Source organism: Neopsephotus bourkii, unplaced genomic scaffold (assembly GCF_033783945.1).
Source record: "Neopsephotus bourkii isolate Nb327-2 ecotype Australia unplaced genomic scaffold, CSIRO-AGI_Nbou_v1 NB_1634, whole genome shotgun sequence".
In the NCBI taxonomy this organism is placed as follows: Eukaryota; Metazoa; Chordata; class Aves; order Psittaciformes; family Psittacidae; genus Neopsephotus; species Neopsephotus bourkii.
In genome coordinates, this window is record NW_026902109.1 from 4,475,277 (window position 1) to 4,493,081 (window position 17,805).

At 36.2% G+C, this 17,805-nt stretch overlaps 1 protein-coding gene across 4 annotated transcripts in view; it reads left to right on the top strand.

Annotated features, from left to right (window-relative positions):
• The window catches only part of RUFY2 (RUN and FYVE domain containing 2), a 34,325-nt gene that overhangs the window by 636 nt on the left and 15,884 nt on the right, over window positions 1-17,805 (top strand). For 3 of the 4 annotated variants that reach the window (XR_009728535.1, XM_061373996.1, XM_061373995.1), the window contains exons 2-12: window positions 2,135-2,308; window positions 2,788-2,905; window positions 4,343-4,444; window positions 5,688-5,811; window positions 7,950-8,011; window positions 8,620-8,685; window positions 10,436-10,505; window positions 11,741-11,842; window positions 12,553-12,669; window positions 13,001-13,168; window positions 14,553-14,650. Coding sequence is in view for 3 of the 4 variants with exons in the window: in XM_061373996.1 (XP_061229980.1) it covers window positions 2,135-2,308; window positions 2,788-2,905; window positions 4,343-4,444; window positions 5,688-5,811; window positions 7,950-8,011; window positions 8,620-8,685; window positions 10,436-10,505; window positions 11,741-11,842; window positions 12,553-12,669; window positions 13,001-13,168; window positions 14,553-14,650 (1,201 nt within the window). In the remaining variant the exon portion in view is untranslated. Of the gene's footprint in view, window positions 1-2,134; window positions 2,309-2,787; window positions 2,906-4,342; window positions 4,445-5,687; window positions 5,812-7,949; window positions 8,012-8,619; window positions 8,686-10,435; window positions 10,506-11,740; window positions 11,843-12,552; window positions 12,670-13,000; window positions 13,169-14,552; window positions 14,651-15,528; window positions 16,946-17,805 lie in introns of those variants that run through there. The other variant, XM_061373997.1, reaches the window with a different exon arrangement.

A 17,805-nucleotide genomic window follows, 5' to 3' on the forward strand; every position in this document is an offset into this window, starting at 1 on the left:
TCAAGCCTTGCTAGTCAGTCCCTAGTGAGACAGGTGACATCAATACCACCTTCAAATAGTCCGTTTCGTGGGTTGGTGCTTTGGGGTGAGAAGGGCCCTTTAGAGCCCTTAAGGAGCTTATTTTGCTCCATGTGTGTATAGTCTACCCTGTGCAATGCTTAAGAAGCAGTTACTAGAAAATGTTATCTGAAATTTTAAATTTTAATGGTTTTTTTTTAAGAAGTAGGTGAAGGAAAAAGCTATACATAGGTAGAGTAAGCTTTAAAACAGACTTAAAATGTGTTTCTGCTTCAGACCAGGCAAAAGGGCTGATACTTAAAACGATAGTAGGCATGGAAGTGTGTCAGCTCCAAAAGTCAAAATGAGGTCATCTGAAAAAGGAATTTGTAAGATGCCTTTGGGGAAACAAACTGAATTATGAAAACAGACTGAGGGAGAGCTACCTACCTGAAGTCTGTTTTGAGCAAGGCTTTTCCTGAAATAACACTTGTATTTAGTACTGCCAATAGCAGACCAAATAAAAAGGCAGGAAGGCTGACATGAGCTTTAACAACAGAAATGTTCCAGTTGTTCCAAGCCTCTGTCTGTTCCAGACAGGGGTAACTGGGGCTGCCCTTGGTAGGGTTTGTTCAGGTCCTGGTGGGTGAGTGAGCAGAAAGTCAAGAGGCTAACTAGCCAGGTGTGATTGCTGACTGGGTAAATTTTTGCCAGCCCATGGTTGCTAATTGTCTGCTATGTCTTCTAACGACTTCTAATGGTTTGTTTGGGGGTGTTTTTGGTTGAAGTACTGGTAAATTGGGAGACTATAATAGTTTTTAAAGTGTCATGGTTCAAGCACAGCCAGCAACTCAGAACTAGGCAGCTGCTCGCTCACTTCTCTTTTCTGCCTCCCCCCAGCTCCCGGAGGGGTGGGGAGGAGAATCAAAAGAATGTAATTCCATGGGTTGAGATAAGAACAGTCCGGTAACTAAGGTATAACACAAACCACTACTGCTACCACCAATAATAATAATAATAGTGATAAGGGGAATAACAAGGGAAGAGAATACAACTGCTCACTGCTTGCCGACTGATACCCAGTCTGACCCAAGCAGTGGTCAGGTTATCTTGCCTACATTATCTCAGTCATTATGGTTTTTCCTAGAAAATTGTGATAGGCTATGTTCTGTGGTAATAGGGTAATTTGATACTTCAGTACAGAAAATCAGAAAGTAATTTTCTAAGATTCTAATATTTAATACCTAATTGCATAAAGCTGTGGTATGCAAGAAATGAGATGGGTAATTTAATTGCTGTTTGAGGAACTAAGAAAGTATGTCTATTATAATGATAAGGGTTTTTTACTCTTTATGCTCTCTGATGTGCAGAGATAAGGTCATACATCAATACTCAAATTTGTACTGGAAGAGGCTCACATTTTTTCTCAGACACAAATATGTATAGATATTTTTACATCTGTGTCTTAATATCTTAACATACATTATATGTAGCTATATGAGAAACTCATATTTCAGCATGTAATATGTAATGTTTTCCTGAAACTGCTCCTAGTTTGCTGGCTGAGACTATGTACAGCCTTAGAAGGAAAATGTGTTCATGTCACTGTGAAATAAAGACTACAGTGGAAAGTGCTTATATATAAAAAATATGATGTCTGTTTCTGTAGGTACACTATAATACACTAAATAGATACTTAATAGGATACCTTAATAGATACCTTAATAACAATAATAATAATACTTAATAGATACCTTAATAGGAATGTTGCTTTGACATCATGGTAAGGGCACCGATTGCTGTTAGGCAGCAGAGCTTTTGAGTGCAAAATTGATGCCTGTTTTAATTTGCAGTTACTGACTGCTTCTGAGTTGTACTGAGATGTATTTGAGAGCTGACATTTCTGGCCTTGTTTTTTCATTCATCTGTTAAAACTATGTAAGATCTGTAAGGGTGTTTGTTGGAGTGGATGCTTTTCTGTAACATGATGGTTTATAGCACTTATGAAATATTTGAGTTTATCTACATTAAGGTAAGTTTATCTTTGAACAAGGTGGCCATGAACCATTTTATTACTTTATGTCTCTTCTGAAATTTAAACCATAACCCTTTTTTTTTTTTTCTTTTATTGTCTTAGCTGTAAAGGATCCTACAGCTGTAGAAAGAGCAAATTTATTGAACATGGCTAAATTGAGTATCAAAGGACTCATTGAATCAGCTTTGAGCTTTGGCCGAACTCTGGATTCTGACTACCCACCTTTGCAGCAGTTCTTTGTTGTCATGGAACACTGCCTGAAGCATGGTCTTAAAGGTGTGGTAATCGCTCTAGCTGCATATTTCTCATCCCAGCTATGCCATTTTTCTTCCTTTATTTTGTGAATAAGATAAAATTGAAGCGTGTTATGCTGCTTTAAGAAGTGGAGAAAATTGCTACCTTTTATAATTGATAGTGTCGTTATTAATATTTTACAACGTACATTTCCATGTTTTTCTTTCGTATACTGTTTGTTGCAAGTGGTCCTGGAATTTCCACAACTACATGTATCTATGTATGTAGCTTATATTTTTAGCTAGTCATCCCTTTTATACTATTTTGTTCTAGCACAGCAATTTTATGTTCATAAGGATGTAATTCAGAAGATGGCTTTGAATACCGGTGAACTGACCAGCATCACAGTTATCAGTTGAAGTCTAAGCTCAGCAGTTAACCCTTCTCTCACACCAGCTATTGTGAAGGAAGCTACTCCAATAATTTTAATTAATTCAGTTACTTAATTTTTCTTTTCCTAGTAAGAAAATCCTTTCTAAGTTACAATAAAACCATCTGGGGTCCTCTGGAACTTGTGGAGAAATTATATCCAGAAGCTGAGGAAATAGCAGCAAGTGTCAGAGACTTGCCTGGCCTTAAGTAAGTAGTATTGGTAAAATTACAGGAAGAAAATAAAGGACCTGATTGAGAATCTGCACATGTCTCACGTTTCCATTTGGCATTAATCAAGCTTTTAAACAAGCATTTTGAAATGATACTGAGAGAAAGCAGATTAATCCTGCTAGTTTTTCATGTTCTGCACAAAACAGCTAAACAAGGTAGTATTTTTATGTTCTTTCCTAATGTTCCTGGGAGAAGTTTTCTCAAAGGTCAACAAAAACAGTGCAAAAAGGAACAGGTTATGTATTGAACAGCCTATAACTGTTGTAGGTATCTAACAGTCTATAACCACGCCAAACTATTGAGTCTAGTCAGCAAAGACTATAAAAACAAAAGGTAACACATGGAAGAAGAAAGTATTAGGCAGCTTTTCAGATTCTGGTGTGTAGGGTTTTCCTCAAATCTAAATTTGTGCTGTGAACTACAATCTCCTCCCATTCCACTGCACTCTTCTCTTGTATTTAGCTTTATACATTGAATTCCAGAAGGGTTCGGTTACATTGCCATTGGTATATGGCAGTATAAGGGTTATAATTTATAGCTTAGACCTTATCTAAAGCACATTATTTACTCTTGTATCAGGATAAGTTAAATGATGTCTTTTACAAAGTGTGTTATATTCCTCATCTCCTCATACAGCATGTGTTTAGGTTTTGTTGTTTGTTGTGGTGGTGTTTCATTTAACATGATTACCACTTTGAAGCATGTAAGCACTAGAAGAGAAGGATCTAAAGGTCCCTGTATAATTTGTTGGATATTGCTTGTCAGTTACATACATTTTTGTCTTTTTTGAATTGAATCTTAGATACCTTGAATTCGTAAAGAACTGAGTTAAAGCTAAAATTCAGTACATGTTGTGTAGATCCAGAGAATAGGATTAGGAAGGTTTGTGTGACAGGATGTAATGGACATTTGATTACTTTTCTCACAAGTTCTCTGAAAACTATAAGGAAGTTGCAGAAGGGAATCTGAACTGTTGCAGATATTTTACTTCAGCTAGAAACAGGACTTCCAAGATTATCGTTGCAGCACTGTCAGGTTAAGAAGAAGGTACTTAGCAGCAATGCTAGCCATGTACTGTGTGAGAACAAAGCACATTGAAATACAGCAGTGTGTAGAAAGTTGCATGTTTTCACTGTCTGAGCAAAGCAGTTAATTTTACTGTCAGGTTCTTGTGTTTTCTCTGTTATTTTCTTTCCAGCATCTTTTCACAAGCCCGGCTCAGTTATAAAAATTTTTCTGATGTATTCCCAAAGCTAAAACATTATGACTTCCCAGACTGCATTTCTCAACTAACGGTTTAAAGTACCCTTTCAGAAATACCAATAGCTCTACCAGTAGACATATGTTTAAGGCAGTGAATTAATTGATATATTGTTGATTTGGGACTGTTTGTCTTCATGCCGTTTTTTCCAGAACACCACTGGGCCGTGCCCGGGCCTGGTTACGGTTAGCACTAATGCAGAAGAAAATGGCTGACTATCTTCGCTGTTTGATCATTCAGAGAGATCTTCTCAGGTAAGCAATTAAGTGGATTTTGGCTGTAATTTATTTTTAATCATTTATGAAAAAAATTTAAATTCTATTTACTACTTTTTAATGTATCCTTAGTGTAGCAAGGTGTAATAGCTGGCCTATGGGCTGATTTCTTCCAGTCCTCAGGGCAGAGGGACCAAACAACACTGCTTCATCAAGACTGAAGACCAGCTGATGGTTGAAGGGATGTTTCCTTCCCTTTGTGTAGGTGGGATAATGAGGAAGGGCTCCTGTTGCATTAGTCTGCCATGCAGAATATGGGTTGGAAGCCTCTGGAGAGGAGGTGAATTCACCCCTGCCTGCATGTTTTCCTACTCAGCTACCATTGCATGAAGGACTATTGCCTTGAAATTTTGTTTCACAGTTCTAAAATTGGCATTGTTCTCTTCTAGTGTAACTTCTGTCTGATTGTGTAGTTGAAGCACAAAGGGAAAAAAACTTTGTCATCTTAATTTCAGTCCTATAACCTAAATGTATTTTTAAGACTTTCTTTGCATGCCTAGATAGTGCTCGTATCTCAGGATAACGCTGGTGTTCAGCAGCTATGGACTTTTCCATTGAAAGCATGGTTTGTTTCACAGAGTCTAAAATGTTATTTAAAAAAGGCAAGGAGGAGGAAGTAAATGATGGTATTATGTTGCTCAGAGAAGTGTTTTTCTTCTAGAAACTTTTTAGTATTTCAGCCCTTTCTCTTCTCTTACCCATTTTATCTCTTACTTGGCTTCTTTAATTTCAAGCACATGTTCATTAAAGTCCAAATCTTTTTTCACACACGGTACATTTTTTACCATTCTGTAGTATTTGTTAACAATATAAGAATTGTCTTAGTGTGGCCAAACTTCCATCTGTTGCAGTATCCTTTTCAAAAGTGACTAATAGCAAGTGTATAGGGAAAAGCCTTTTTTTGTTTTGTTTTGTTCTGGGGTTTTTATGACAAAATAAGTCTTGCCCCCAAGTTTCCCAGGCCTCCAGCAGCTTGTGGCTCACATTTCTGTAATGTAGTATCTACACATTTCAGGTGTTTTTAATAGCCTCTGAGACAAACTGTGCACTTCCAATTTTTAAATGTTTAATAGGTGACAGCATGGGCAGACGCAGTTCATCTTTAAGGATGTTGCAGTAAGGCTTAAGTAAGAGAAATAATTCGGTTGTAGATGTCACTTATTAATTTATTGCAATTAAATATACTGAATGTCTGATAAGATGCAATTTTCTTCATTAACAGTGAATTTTATGAGTATCATGCACTAATGATGGAGGAAGAAGGAGCAGTTATTGTTGGGCTGTTAGTTGGGTTGAATGTAATAGATGCTAACCTGTGTGTGAAGGGAGAAGACCTAGATTCACAGGTAAGTCAATACAGATAAAGTAATAAACATGCAATCCATAAGATTATGTACAGTAAATTTTGTTACTATGGAGTTGTGACTTGCTAGAAATCTTACTAGTGACTGTTTGGGGTATGATCCAGCTCCTGTATCTCTGCGGGCTGTTGCATTAACTTTGGTATCAGTTGGGTCAGACCTTTAGATGGTGATAATTGTCAGAGTGCAAGGCAGATATTTTATGCTCTGTTGTCAAATGGATACAATAGTAGCAGTGCGGAGTGCTTTCCATTTTAGTTGCATAACTCATACTATTCCTCTGTGGGAGAAGTATAGTTCCGCGATCAGTTTATCTATCCCATGCAGTTCATTTGTTCCTGTTCTGGATCATAAGTATGGATATTTAATCAGATGATAAAGGGGGTGTAATAAGAATGTTTCAGGGACCTGAAACAAAAACTTGCTTTGTGTAGTGTAATAGAAGACCTTGTAAGTGGGTGACTGCTTTCAATCTGGAAAACAAGGCTTAGAATTCTTCCTCATGTGTAAAGTGCGTTGACTTTGAACTCTGATCTTTTCCATGAAAAGCTTGACAGATTATTTTTAAAGGCAGATGCACGGGTATTTGTAAATGAGTGTAGGCTGTGTTCAGTCCTCATTGGGTTTTTTCCAGCTTTGTGGAAAAAATGTAATAGTTTAAGTGATTATTACTGTATTTCAACATATATTTGCTGAAAAGGCAATTTCTACAGCACAAGAAAAGTTATGGCTAATCTAGTGTATGTGCTGTTGAATCATAGGGTTGTTTTCGACTATTCATTCTAGTTACTAGCTAAAGTTTTAGGCACTTATCTTGCATACCAGAAGATGTAAAACTGAAATGTGCTTTTCTTAGTATTGAGAGTTATATGTGTGTGTTAGAAATAATCATAACAAAGGGGTAGCCAGCAATATTTTTTTATCTAGGTCACTTGGTTTTGATGAATGAAGGAAGATAAAAGTTGGTTTGAGAAGGTGGTGGTGGCTGTCCAAATGAGACTTTAGAGTAATTCTGTTTGAAGAGTAACATAAATAAGGCACTCAGTGAAGCCAGAAGCAACAAGTTGTATTGGGCAGAAAGATAAACTTCTGAAGGATGATGGAAGTCACATCCAGCAGCATAGTTTTGGTGTGCCGGAAGAATGCTATTCAGTGGTGAAACGTATGAAATGGTGAAAATGCACTCATGGAGAATTAAAACAAAGTAACTTCTACAGAGATAATACTCTCTCTATTGAAATATTTTGCTTATTGATTTTTAAAAAGCTCTTGGAGAAGACACTTTTTAGAAAAGGTAGCGAAAGAACAGGTAGAAGATCATAATAGGAAGCTGACAGAAGAGAGCAGAGCATCGTATAAACAAAGGCAATGTTAGACTGAGCAAGTTACTTGTATTCAGAAGCAGAAGTTCAAGAAGGAAGCAGTAAATCGGAGAAATTGAAATACTTTTGTTAAGAGCCAGCTAGAGACCAAAAAGGAAGGGTTTTGGCAAAGCAGACATTTTTAAATACTTCTGTGAACAGAATTGGAAGCAGAACTTATGGTAATGTTTTTTTACATGATTAAATTACAGTTAAACAGAAAAGAAATTAATTAGATTCAGATTTAGCAAGGTTTTAAAAAAAGAAGACTGCAGTTGGGTTGGTATACTTGGGAATCAGCAAGTGTGGAGAGGTTGTATTATTTGATAAGGAAAATAGAAAAAAATAAACATGGGAGAAAGATCAGTTTGGGAGATGTGCTGTGGTAGGAAATAATATGAAACACTACAGATGATTTATCACAGTTCTACTCAGTCAGAGATGGGGTTCAGTAGTTTCTGATAATTCCCCAAATGGAAGTCTTCATGTGAATTCTTGGCTAAGCTCAGTCAGAGGTAAGAAATGATCTTTTCTTTGGGATTTGGTATACAGCACATTGTTAATTTTGCTCAAAGGGAACATAATTCTTAACAACTCTGTGAGGCTATACTTAAAAAAAAAATTGTTTAAAATGTTATAGTTCAGTTTTTTGAGCTTCTGGTGGAAACTGGACCAATCTTAAAAAGGCTGATGTAACTCAGGTTTTATTAATTAACAGCAGTTAATTGTATGGTATAAAACTGTGTGTTTGCTTTACCCTAGGTTGGGGTGATTGATTTCTCTGTGTATTTAAAGAGTGATGATGACATTGGAGGTAAGGAAAGGTATGTCCTCACCAAATACCTCAGATTTTGCATGTTAACAGGTGTTTTCTTGGCTGGTGCCCTGTTCTTTGTAGAAATAAGTCGGGTTCCCAAAGATGAAGTATTCTGATCTCACTGTCTTGAGAAAAATGGCATGCTACATGGCTCTGTATTACTAGTTAGCTGGAAAAATACTTGTACTCTGAAGCAAGCCTCAGCAGCATCACCTGCTTCCTTTACCTCACAGACAGTACTGGAGGATTGCAAGGTGTCAGTGAAAAGGAACCTGCTAACCTTTAAGCCCCCACCTTGAGATTTAGTCAATGTTTAAAAAAACCCCAGAATTATGGCTGAGTAAATGAACATCCTTTTTCTTCGGAGACTATGTGTTCTTATGTTCCGTGTAGAGAAATTGTTTGTAGTTAAAGCATTGGAGTGTTTTTTTCTCTCAGTAATGTCATATGTCAGTTACTGCTGTCATGATTGTGAGATGAATTTGCTTCCTTTCTTTTTAAAAAGCGCAATTAAGGTGGACGTTTGCATGAGATATGTATTTTCAGTGCATACATGTACATTATAGTTCACTATATCATTTTGTTAAAGCTAATTTTATTATGCGCTTGCTTTAGGAATGTACAGATTGCTTCAATTTTGGACCAAAAGAATTACGTTGAAGAACTAAACAGACAATTGAAGTAAGTATTACTTTGAAGTATGCATGTCAGGCTAGGCTTAGAGGTAAAACACCTCTAATTCCTTTTATCGCACTGCTCTGTGGGAGAACTTTAGGGAAAGAGGTGCAAATTTTTCATGTTTAAATTGTGGATGTAATGGAGTTGGAAAGGATACACTGTTCTGGAGAGACTCACAAATTCTGGTTTTATGCTTTTGTTTTATAACGTCAGAATCTTAATTCTTTAAGGAAACAAAAACCAGCAGGTCTAACTCATCAAGGTCCTTATGATTCGTAACGTAACAGGAATTAAAAGCTTCATCTGGATTTTAACTGCATTCTATTTAATAGTTTTCAAAAAGTGTTATTGTGTGTTCTGGATGAAAACATGTTTTTGTTTCTTTGCCTTTCATATTATTTTTGTTTGTAGCTTTAATGCCTAGGACCAAAACTGAGTTCATTGCCTGCTGGAAACTACTTCCGCACTGTAGGTTGTGGTTCCTGTAGAAAGTTCTCAGGAAAGCAGCCTTTTCCTCTTACTTTGCTGGATGGATCAAACCTAGTTCACCACTGTTTGTTACTGTACAAATAGAGGAACAGTGGTTGTAAGTCTCTGAGGAGTATTGTACAAAATTAAACAGTGGGAGGAGCTAAAAAGGCCCAACCAAAATGAAATGCCATATCCACAAAGAACTTCTGTAGGCCCTGTAGTATAGCTGATCTTCTTGATCTCTTTTTGAGATATAATAATATTTTTAATGTTCCTAATCTTGATCATTAGTTGCTATATGTCTGCTGTTGGGGTAAAGATATTCTGATTTGAAATTGTGTCAGTCACTGAGCAGAATAACTGAGTGTGTCCAATACAAGGGAAATGAAAGTTAAGATTGAAAGGAACTATCACAGTGAAGAGTAGTGGTGTTTGTGTGGCAATAGCTGTTACTCACATGAGCCCCTGTGTGCTGAATGTGTCTTGTACACTAGTTTATGCATTAACTTATTTGTAAACCAGTGGTTCAGCAATTCTCTTCTATTTCAGGTTAGCTGTTTCTTTCCACACATCCTAAAATTCATTAATCTCCTCTACCTTGCCATTCTTAACTAACTGGTAACTCTTAAGAATACCAGAGTAGAAATGTATAGAAAAGTAAACAGTGTTAGAGAATAGGGTTTTTTTTTGCTTGTGATGTGCAGCCTAAAAATATATGGTTACAGCAGGAATCGGCAATCAGGTGATGGAGAAGACCTGGATATACAAGGGAATAAAATTCTGATGAGACTTGTAAATTAAGTCAAGAAGCATCAAGAAAGAGGTAGCCTGAGGATAAATCTCAAAAAATGTGGAGAAGCAAATGATTTTATAAAAGACGTAGGGTTTGGAGGGAGAGAAGGTGGAGAATGCGTTTGTTAGATGGTGGGAAACCCCCCCAAGAAGATTGTAACTCTTTATTCCAAGATTGTAAACTCTCTTTTAAGGCAACTCATTAAATGGTTGGATACAATGTAGTTGTGAGGGTAAAGGAAAGGGAGAATACATGGAAAGTCACACCCAACCAGGAGTTTAGGTGACGGGTGGCTTTGGAAGTTGGAAAGAAATGTATAAATGTTAAGAAGGGAGACTAATTTTCGTGTATTTAGGAAAACTTCAAATAATGGGAACAGACCTTTTAGCACTTAATCATTAATCATTGTAGCTTGCATTAAAGCTTTTGAGCTTGGTTGGGTGAATTTTGTTGCAATTCTGAATAATGTTTTTTCTTTTTCTCTTCTAGTAGCACAGTTAGCAGTCTACATGCGAGAGTTGATTCACTAGAGAAATCAAACACTAAACTGATTGAAGAGGTATTATTTTCTTTTAGTATTGTATGATATTTATTCTCAAAAGCTTTTTCTCAAAATATGTTTACGGAACTTATGTAGATTAAAATAATGCATCGTTTGTTCAGCTACCTTGAGTTTGGCTTGAATAAAAGGTGCAGTAGCTGCAGGGATTTGAAGTCAGCTTGCTTGGGTAGCCTCCAACATCACTAAATTTATTCTGCAGAATGTTGTAGTTTCCCACTTTGAACAAAGCCAGAAGTAAAGCCTTTCTTAATGCCAGCTGCCAGTCTGATTTTGTGCAGATGACTAGTCCATAATGGATGACACCAGATGCTACAAAGAGACAAAAAGTAGTTCACCAAACAATTTCTATTGCAATTCTCAGCTTTAGGCAAAGGATTTTCTTGCTTTTTTACCATATACGTATATAAAATTTTTTAGACTTGTCTAGCTCTGGTTCTGTATTTATATCCTATATTTCTGGTTATCTTTGATGCTTGACTAGATTCCAATATTTTCAGCTTTATAGAGAGAGTGCAGTCTTTTTTTTAATCCAAGCTGCTTGAGAAATAGTGGAGAATCAAAATGTCTAAATTCAGCTGTTGAAGTTCATAGCTAGCTTGCTCTGAGTATTGATGTATCCAGAGAGAGGGAAAACATTACTGAGTGTTAATTCTCAGAAAATTTGGGTTGCTTTACAAGCCCTCAGCCCTACTATCCACCTGTTTTGATCAGGGCTTATAATTCTGGCATTAAGGTATACCCTGTAGGGCTCAGTTATAATGTTTTCTCTTTTGTAAATATGTTTTCATTTGGAAGAGCCATTCTTATGTAAATTGCTCCATCTGATATATAAAAATATAAAAAAAACCACAAACCAAACAACAAAACAGGGTATATTTTAATCTAAACAGAAAAAAAAACAAACACAAAAAACGAATAAATAGGTTGAGGAAAGAGGAATTGGGGGTGTTTAAGTCATAATGATGCAATTCTTTACCAGATGTAAAATAATCAAGTATCTTGAATACACTGTTATTCTGTAATGAAAGTGCTTATTACTAAACTCAGGAGCTGTATGTTTTCTTTAAAAACAATTAAACCCCAGTTTCGTAGACTGTGAGAATAGAGCAGAGAATGTCTTGGTCTTGCGTTCAGCAGAACATTTTTTTTCTTTATTTCCATTCACAAAAGTGGTCACCCTGCTTTTCCGTTTTTGTTTTTGTTTGTTTTTTTTCTCTCTCTTAATTTTTCAGTTAGCAATAGCCAAAAACAATATAATTAAACTCCAGGAAGAAAATCATCATTTAAGGAGTGAAAATACTCTTATTTTAATGAAAACACAGCATCATCTAGAGGTATGGTAGCTTGACTGCATTTAATGTTGTAATGTGTGGTTTGTTGTCATTCAAATGTTTTTACATAACTTGAAGTAAACTGGAATTATAATGGCATAAATATATCAAAATTATAGGACACTAGATTGTTTTATAACTGTATGCAATTTTTGTAGTAGCATCTTTTCTTGTATTCTTACTAATTTTCTTCCCTTCTTCCTTTTTTCATTAGACTGTAAGCTGTATCTAAGCGTTTAAGGCAGTATTACCTGAAAACCTTGTAAAAGTAGTGTGTGTTTTAGTTGACAGATGTCTATTCTGACTTGTCATATTATATGGAATGTCATTTGGAGTAGTTGTGTCTACAATTGCTGAACTATTTTTTTTAAAGCTGTTATTTGTACTTGTGTAACTTCTTGTATGTGCTTCACAGGATAATTGATAAAAGCACAGGCTAAGCAGATGCTTTGATTGCTTAGTACCAAAACAGTTGTGTGTTAAGAGTGACTTACTGAAGGAGGACTGTACTGTAGTACAGATGTTTATTTTGGTTAATATACTCAATTCTTATTGTAAAACTGATGACCACATAGCAGAAACATCTTATATGTTGGTACTGTGCCTGGAGAATGTATTTTAAAGTTCTACCCTCCCCTCCCCCAAATGTTAAATTCATGCTATTAATTGCTAAACTTGTGAAGAAGAAAGATAGATTCTCTATATCTTTGTAGGCAACTAAAGTGGATGTTGAAGCAGAACTTCAGACATACAAACACTCCAGGCAGGGTTTAGATGAAATGTACAATGAAGCACGTAGACAGCTTCGAGAAGAATCACAACTTCGACAAGTAAGTGTTCTTTTCTAGGATCACAGAGCACTTCTAGAATAGATTATGCGTGAAAAGAGTCTGTATATAAATACTTATAGTTTTGCTTTTGCTGAGCTTAGATGCTGTCTTTAATCAACTTCAGTTGCTTTTAATTGCCTGTAATAAGAAGGGGTTTTTAACATGGCTTTTAAAATTCTGTCCCTTTTTAAAGAGGGGCAGAATTTCTGAAGTGGTGAAATAGGTGATGCTGCAGCACTGTTAGAGTTAGCTTTTGTCTTTTTCAAAACGGAGATAAAATGTTGCATAATTATTTAAATTTTCTGTGTGGCATTGTGTTTGTGTTTTATAGGATATGGAGAATGAGCTAGTGGTTCAAGTTAGTATGAAGCATGAGATAGAACTTGCCATGAAGTTGCTGGAGAAGGACATCCATGAGAAGCAGGATACCCTCATAGGCCTTCGACAGCAGCTTGATGAAGTTAAAGCAATTAACATGGAAATGTATCAAAAGCTGCAGGTAGAGAAATAATCTGCTGTTAAACTGATGAAATGACTTTGGACTGAGAGAGATGCATTACAGTTTTGTTTGGTTAAATACTGCTGTTTCCTTAATTTTTGGTTTCTTTCCACTTACATCGGCTTGTCATTTTTGAGCATTGATGGAAGCGTGATTTTACCCAAAGAAGTTCTTAAGGCAGTTACTTAACGTTAGTGGGTTTATAGAAGAAAAGAACATGAGAATAAGTTCATGTCCTAATTACATGCAATGTGGAATAGAGAGAGTAACAGTGTATCTAGTGATAACACTTTTTGGCCTGTGTTGTATAAAACCCCAGGAGAATGTAAGCAGATGATGAGTTAAAGAGGACATCTGAACTTTCGAAGTAAAGAAAGGCATTTGGAAAATAAGTTGTGTTAAATGGAAGATGCTAGTTACAGTTTGGTTTCATTTTCATTTTTTAACCTGTTAACAAGGCAATGCTTTTTTTTTTTTTTTTTTTTTTTGGAAAATATGGATCTTAGAGGCCCAATATGCAGCTAACAGATATCCAAACACCGGGGAATCAGAGAAGCATAAAATAGCTGGGGTTGTAAACACCTTATTTATGCAGAATATAAATTTTATTTATTGAATAAATTATCAAAAAACAGCACAAGAAACCTATCAAATATGTGGCAGAATGAGGAAGAAAAACTTAGGGTGCTGTAGAGAGATAATTGAGGTGATGAACAAATGATGCTTACTTTTGCACCTGCAGCTGTGACGGAACTGGACCAGACGAAATATAAATAGAACTGGAAAAACAAACCAACAATGTTTTTCAGTGTGTTTGGATCTGAAGGCTTTTGTTTTTCTTTTAAAAATGTACTTGTGGGGCTGGAGGTAACACTGATTTCACTTAATGACATTCAGACTCACTTCCTGGGTAGAGTGAAACAGTTTAATCATGCTCACTCTCTGCTGCTTAGGGACCAATTGATAAGTGTTGATCTGTGCAGCAAGTGTAATGCTCTACCTTTTATTTGGATCTTCAAGCCACAGTTGTAACTGCTCTGCAAGCAATCAAACTTGTGAAACATGTTAGTAAAATTCTGGAAGCATTTTTAGGTGTATATGGTAGTTTGATAAGAGTTGGGGAACCGTAGTGATTTCCAGGACTAAGTGGCTTATTTCTTTATTGGTACAGTTGTAATGGATTTCTTGAAAAGATAAGTAGTGAATTTAGGCATAAAATGTTAGGTACTATCAACTATGTGTTTTAGATAGGAATGTATAAAAATTCTGAATCTGAAGCCATATTAACATTTTCCCCTTTCGATACTGAACTCCCCCCCCTCCCCCCCCGTGAGGTAAAAGTTTAATATATATCTACTTCAGTTTTAACTTTTTTGTAACACAGGTTTCTGAAGATGCTATGAAGGAAAAGAATGAAATAATTGGTCGATTAGAGGAGAAGACTAATCAAATTAATGCAACTATGAAACAACTAGAACAAAGGTACAGGCCCATCTTTGTTTTTCTTCATTCATGTCTCCATCCCCTTATGTTTTACTGCATTCCTGCACAGTTGCCACTGAAATGTAACTTTCAACCAGAATATTTAATAAGAACATTTCTGAAACTTTAACTAGTGCTTTAGTTGTGTATTTTTTAAAGAAAAAAATAAAAATTTATTTTTAAATAGAAACTTAATCTTTCAGTTTTCTTCCTCTGCCATCTTTCTTCTTGTCCTAGGTTTTTGTGCTGATATCAGAAGTTGTTCTTTCAGCTGTTTTCAAAAGTCTGTGTTGTTATTACCTCTTCCCCCTCATCCCCACCTGAATGAAATGCAATAGAAACCAAAGCATTAATCTTGCTCATACTTAAGCATGTGCTTAATATAAACATTTAATACCTTCATGGATCAGTGCTGTATTTGCTGAAGGTATTAAAATTTTTCTCCATTGCTTTGGAAGTACCATTACTTTCAATGACATAATGACTTCTTTACACTGAAAGGCTGAAAAGTGGAAGACTAACATTCCAGTATATGAATTTATATTATGGTTAGACTGCATGTATTACATAATATTAAAATGTGATTCATATCTTTTAATTTGTAGTGGCCTGTATTCAACATTGAACTTTTTAACTGTAAAATGTAACATATCCATAAGCCCTGTCATATGTTGGTGTTTGACATGTCCTTTTTTTTGTTTAAATCTGATTATGAAAAACATGGCTATGTATTAAAAAAAATTAGTGACATGAATATTCTTTTATTGACATCCTTTTTCCTCTTTTTTCTTTTTCTTTTTATCCTTTATCCCAATTTTTGTTTTTAATATTTTGCTGTCTTCATCTGTCTTTGATTTTTGTCCACTGCATTCATGAAGTGACAAAGATCTGTTAACTCAAACTAGGACTATTGCAATGTCATTCGTCAAATGTGCCAGCAATGAAGCTCAGCACCAGTATAAACTTGTCAAAGACATATCATTCTGAAAGCTCCTCCAGATCTGTTGCGTTTAAATAATCACTGATAATAATATAACTTAAGAATTTTAAAATTACAACTTTAAATATAAAGTGCTATTAGAAATCCTGCACTGTAGCTGATCGTAACTGGGTTCTATTTTGTTTTCTGAAAGAACATCATCTCCAATCTCACTTTAGCCCTCTTAGCAAAAAAAAAAAAAAAAGTAACCTACTGCACTGTTATTGAGCAAATGTAAGCTAGTTTTCTAATGCTATTTAATCACTTCTTAATTGTCAAACCAAGTTTATTTTAAAAGGTTAGCTATCTTTGTACGCTTTTATGACATTTGTTTCCGATTAGTGGGTTTTCCTATTCTTTATGGTACTAACAGATTTTAAAGTTAGCCCTTCTGAATAATATATATCCCTTCCCCCCCTGCTTATTTCTTTCACTGTAAGGCTGTATTTATCCCAAAAGCATGCTCCTTGTTGTGTTTTGTTTTTTTTGTTTTTCCTTTGCTTGTACCTAGCACTGTTTTCTTAAAGAGTGACAGGAGTTTGGGGGAAGGGGGTTGAGTGCTATATCAGAATGCTATATTTAGAAAAAGAGGGTGGTGTCAACATATATATTCATTATATACAGTGGAGGAATTACAGGATTTGGGGATAAAACAGCCAAAGATGTGGGGTAAAATATTTTCATGGAGTTAAAATGTGTTTGGAGCCTGGACTTGGCTCTAGGCAGGAAGGGCAGCGTGATCTAGTAAATTCTGTAGTTCTGATTCCTGCCTAGAACAGCTGGAGCATGATAGCTACAGTAGAAGTTTTAGTAATAAATAGCATTTTCATTTAGGGCCCAGATCCTCAACTTGTCTAACTTGCTTGTCATCTAAGGATCTTGCCCATCTGTGGCTATATTTACACTGTAATCATAACCTGTGGTTTTGCCCAACCGCTTTTCCTTCTCTCCGTCCATCATTAGGCAGTCTTCACAGCTTATTTCTGCTTTGAGATTCTACTTGCCTGCACTGCAGAAATACAGTTATAGCTGCTGGCTGCCTTTGATGCACTTCCCAGTGTTTGCTCTGAAGTGTGGAAGGGAAGTTGACTGGGAAAAGTCTTAGGGTCTTTCAGAAAGAAGGGGATGTGTTTGCAAAAGCTGTGGCAGGGCACAGCAGTTCAGAAAGGGTTTCTACTCCATGATTACATACTGCCTCATTCCTTGGTTGGGTAGCAGAAGGAGCCTTTAACATGGGCTGGCTACTAAAACATAAGTATCTCCAATCCTCAAGAAAACACAAACCAGAAACGCTGAATAGAACAACAGGTAGACCAGAACAGCAGGTAGACCACAGCAGAACTAGGAGTGTTAACCATCTCATGGTCATCTATGCAAACAATTATCTGCCTCAATATCATCTGATTCTCAAATCCTGCTGCAAACTAGGTCCAGCTTGGCATTTGTCTGGAGTACAGCGTTGCAGTTAGCCTTGGTGCTAAGTCTAGAGGTTGATGCTGTAGTTTGGTTTGGCTGGCGTGCTTCTTGTGTAGCAAGCTCCCTTTCTACCTTTGTCATGGAAATGACACTGCAGTTTAATTTGTGATTAAGGGACAGTTTTAAGTTACTTTTGCTTTTACAGTCTTGTATAGCTTAATTCAGCTGCTTTTGCCCAGTGAATTGGCCCTGCATTTTCCCAGTAGTTTCCTTTCCATACATTTTTTGGCCCTCTGTGCACTACCATTGCAAATGTGACTGGGAACATTCCTAAAACAACTGGTATAGTTGAATGAAATAGTACACGCTTTATATGGTAGTTTAATTCCAGCCTTTTTACACTTGTGTGCTGGCATCTTTATAATACTCCTGCTGGTGCAGCTTCATCAGTAGAAGCACAAATATAGACATACTGCTGACTTAATTTCTTTTTAGCTGACAATGGGAGCTGTGAGTTCCTCTACATTCAGCTAGCTGCCAGGAAGTGAGAAATCAAGCACAGAGAGAGTATCACAGATTTCTCCCACCACTCACCAGAGAGGCCCTTGAAACAGTTTTGTTAAACACGATGGAGTAGGTGGGGACATTAAGTGGTATTTTACTCGCTCTTTCACTCTCCTGCCTTTTCATCAAGACAAGTGTAGTCATGATATAGCACAAGTTCCATTTTAGTACTTTTACTTTGTTACATTGCATTCAT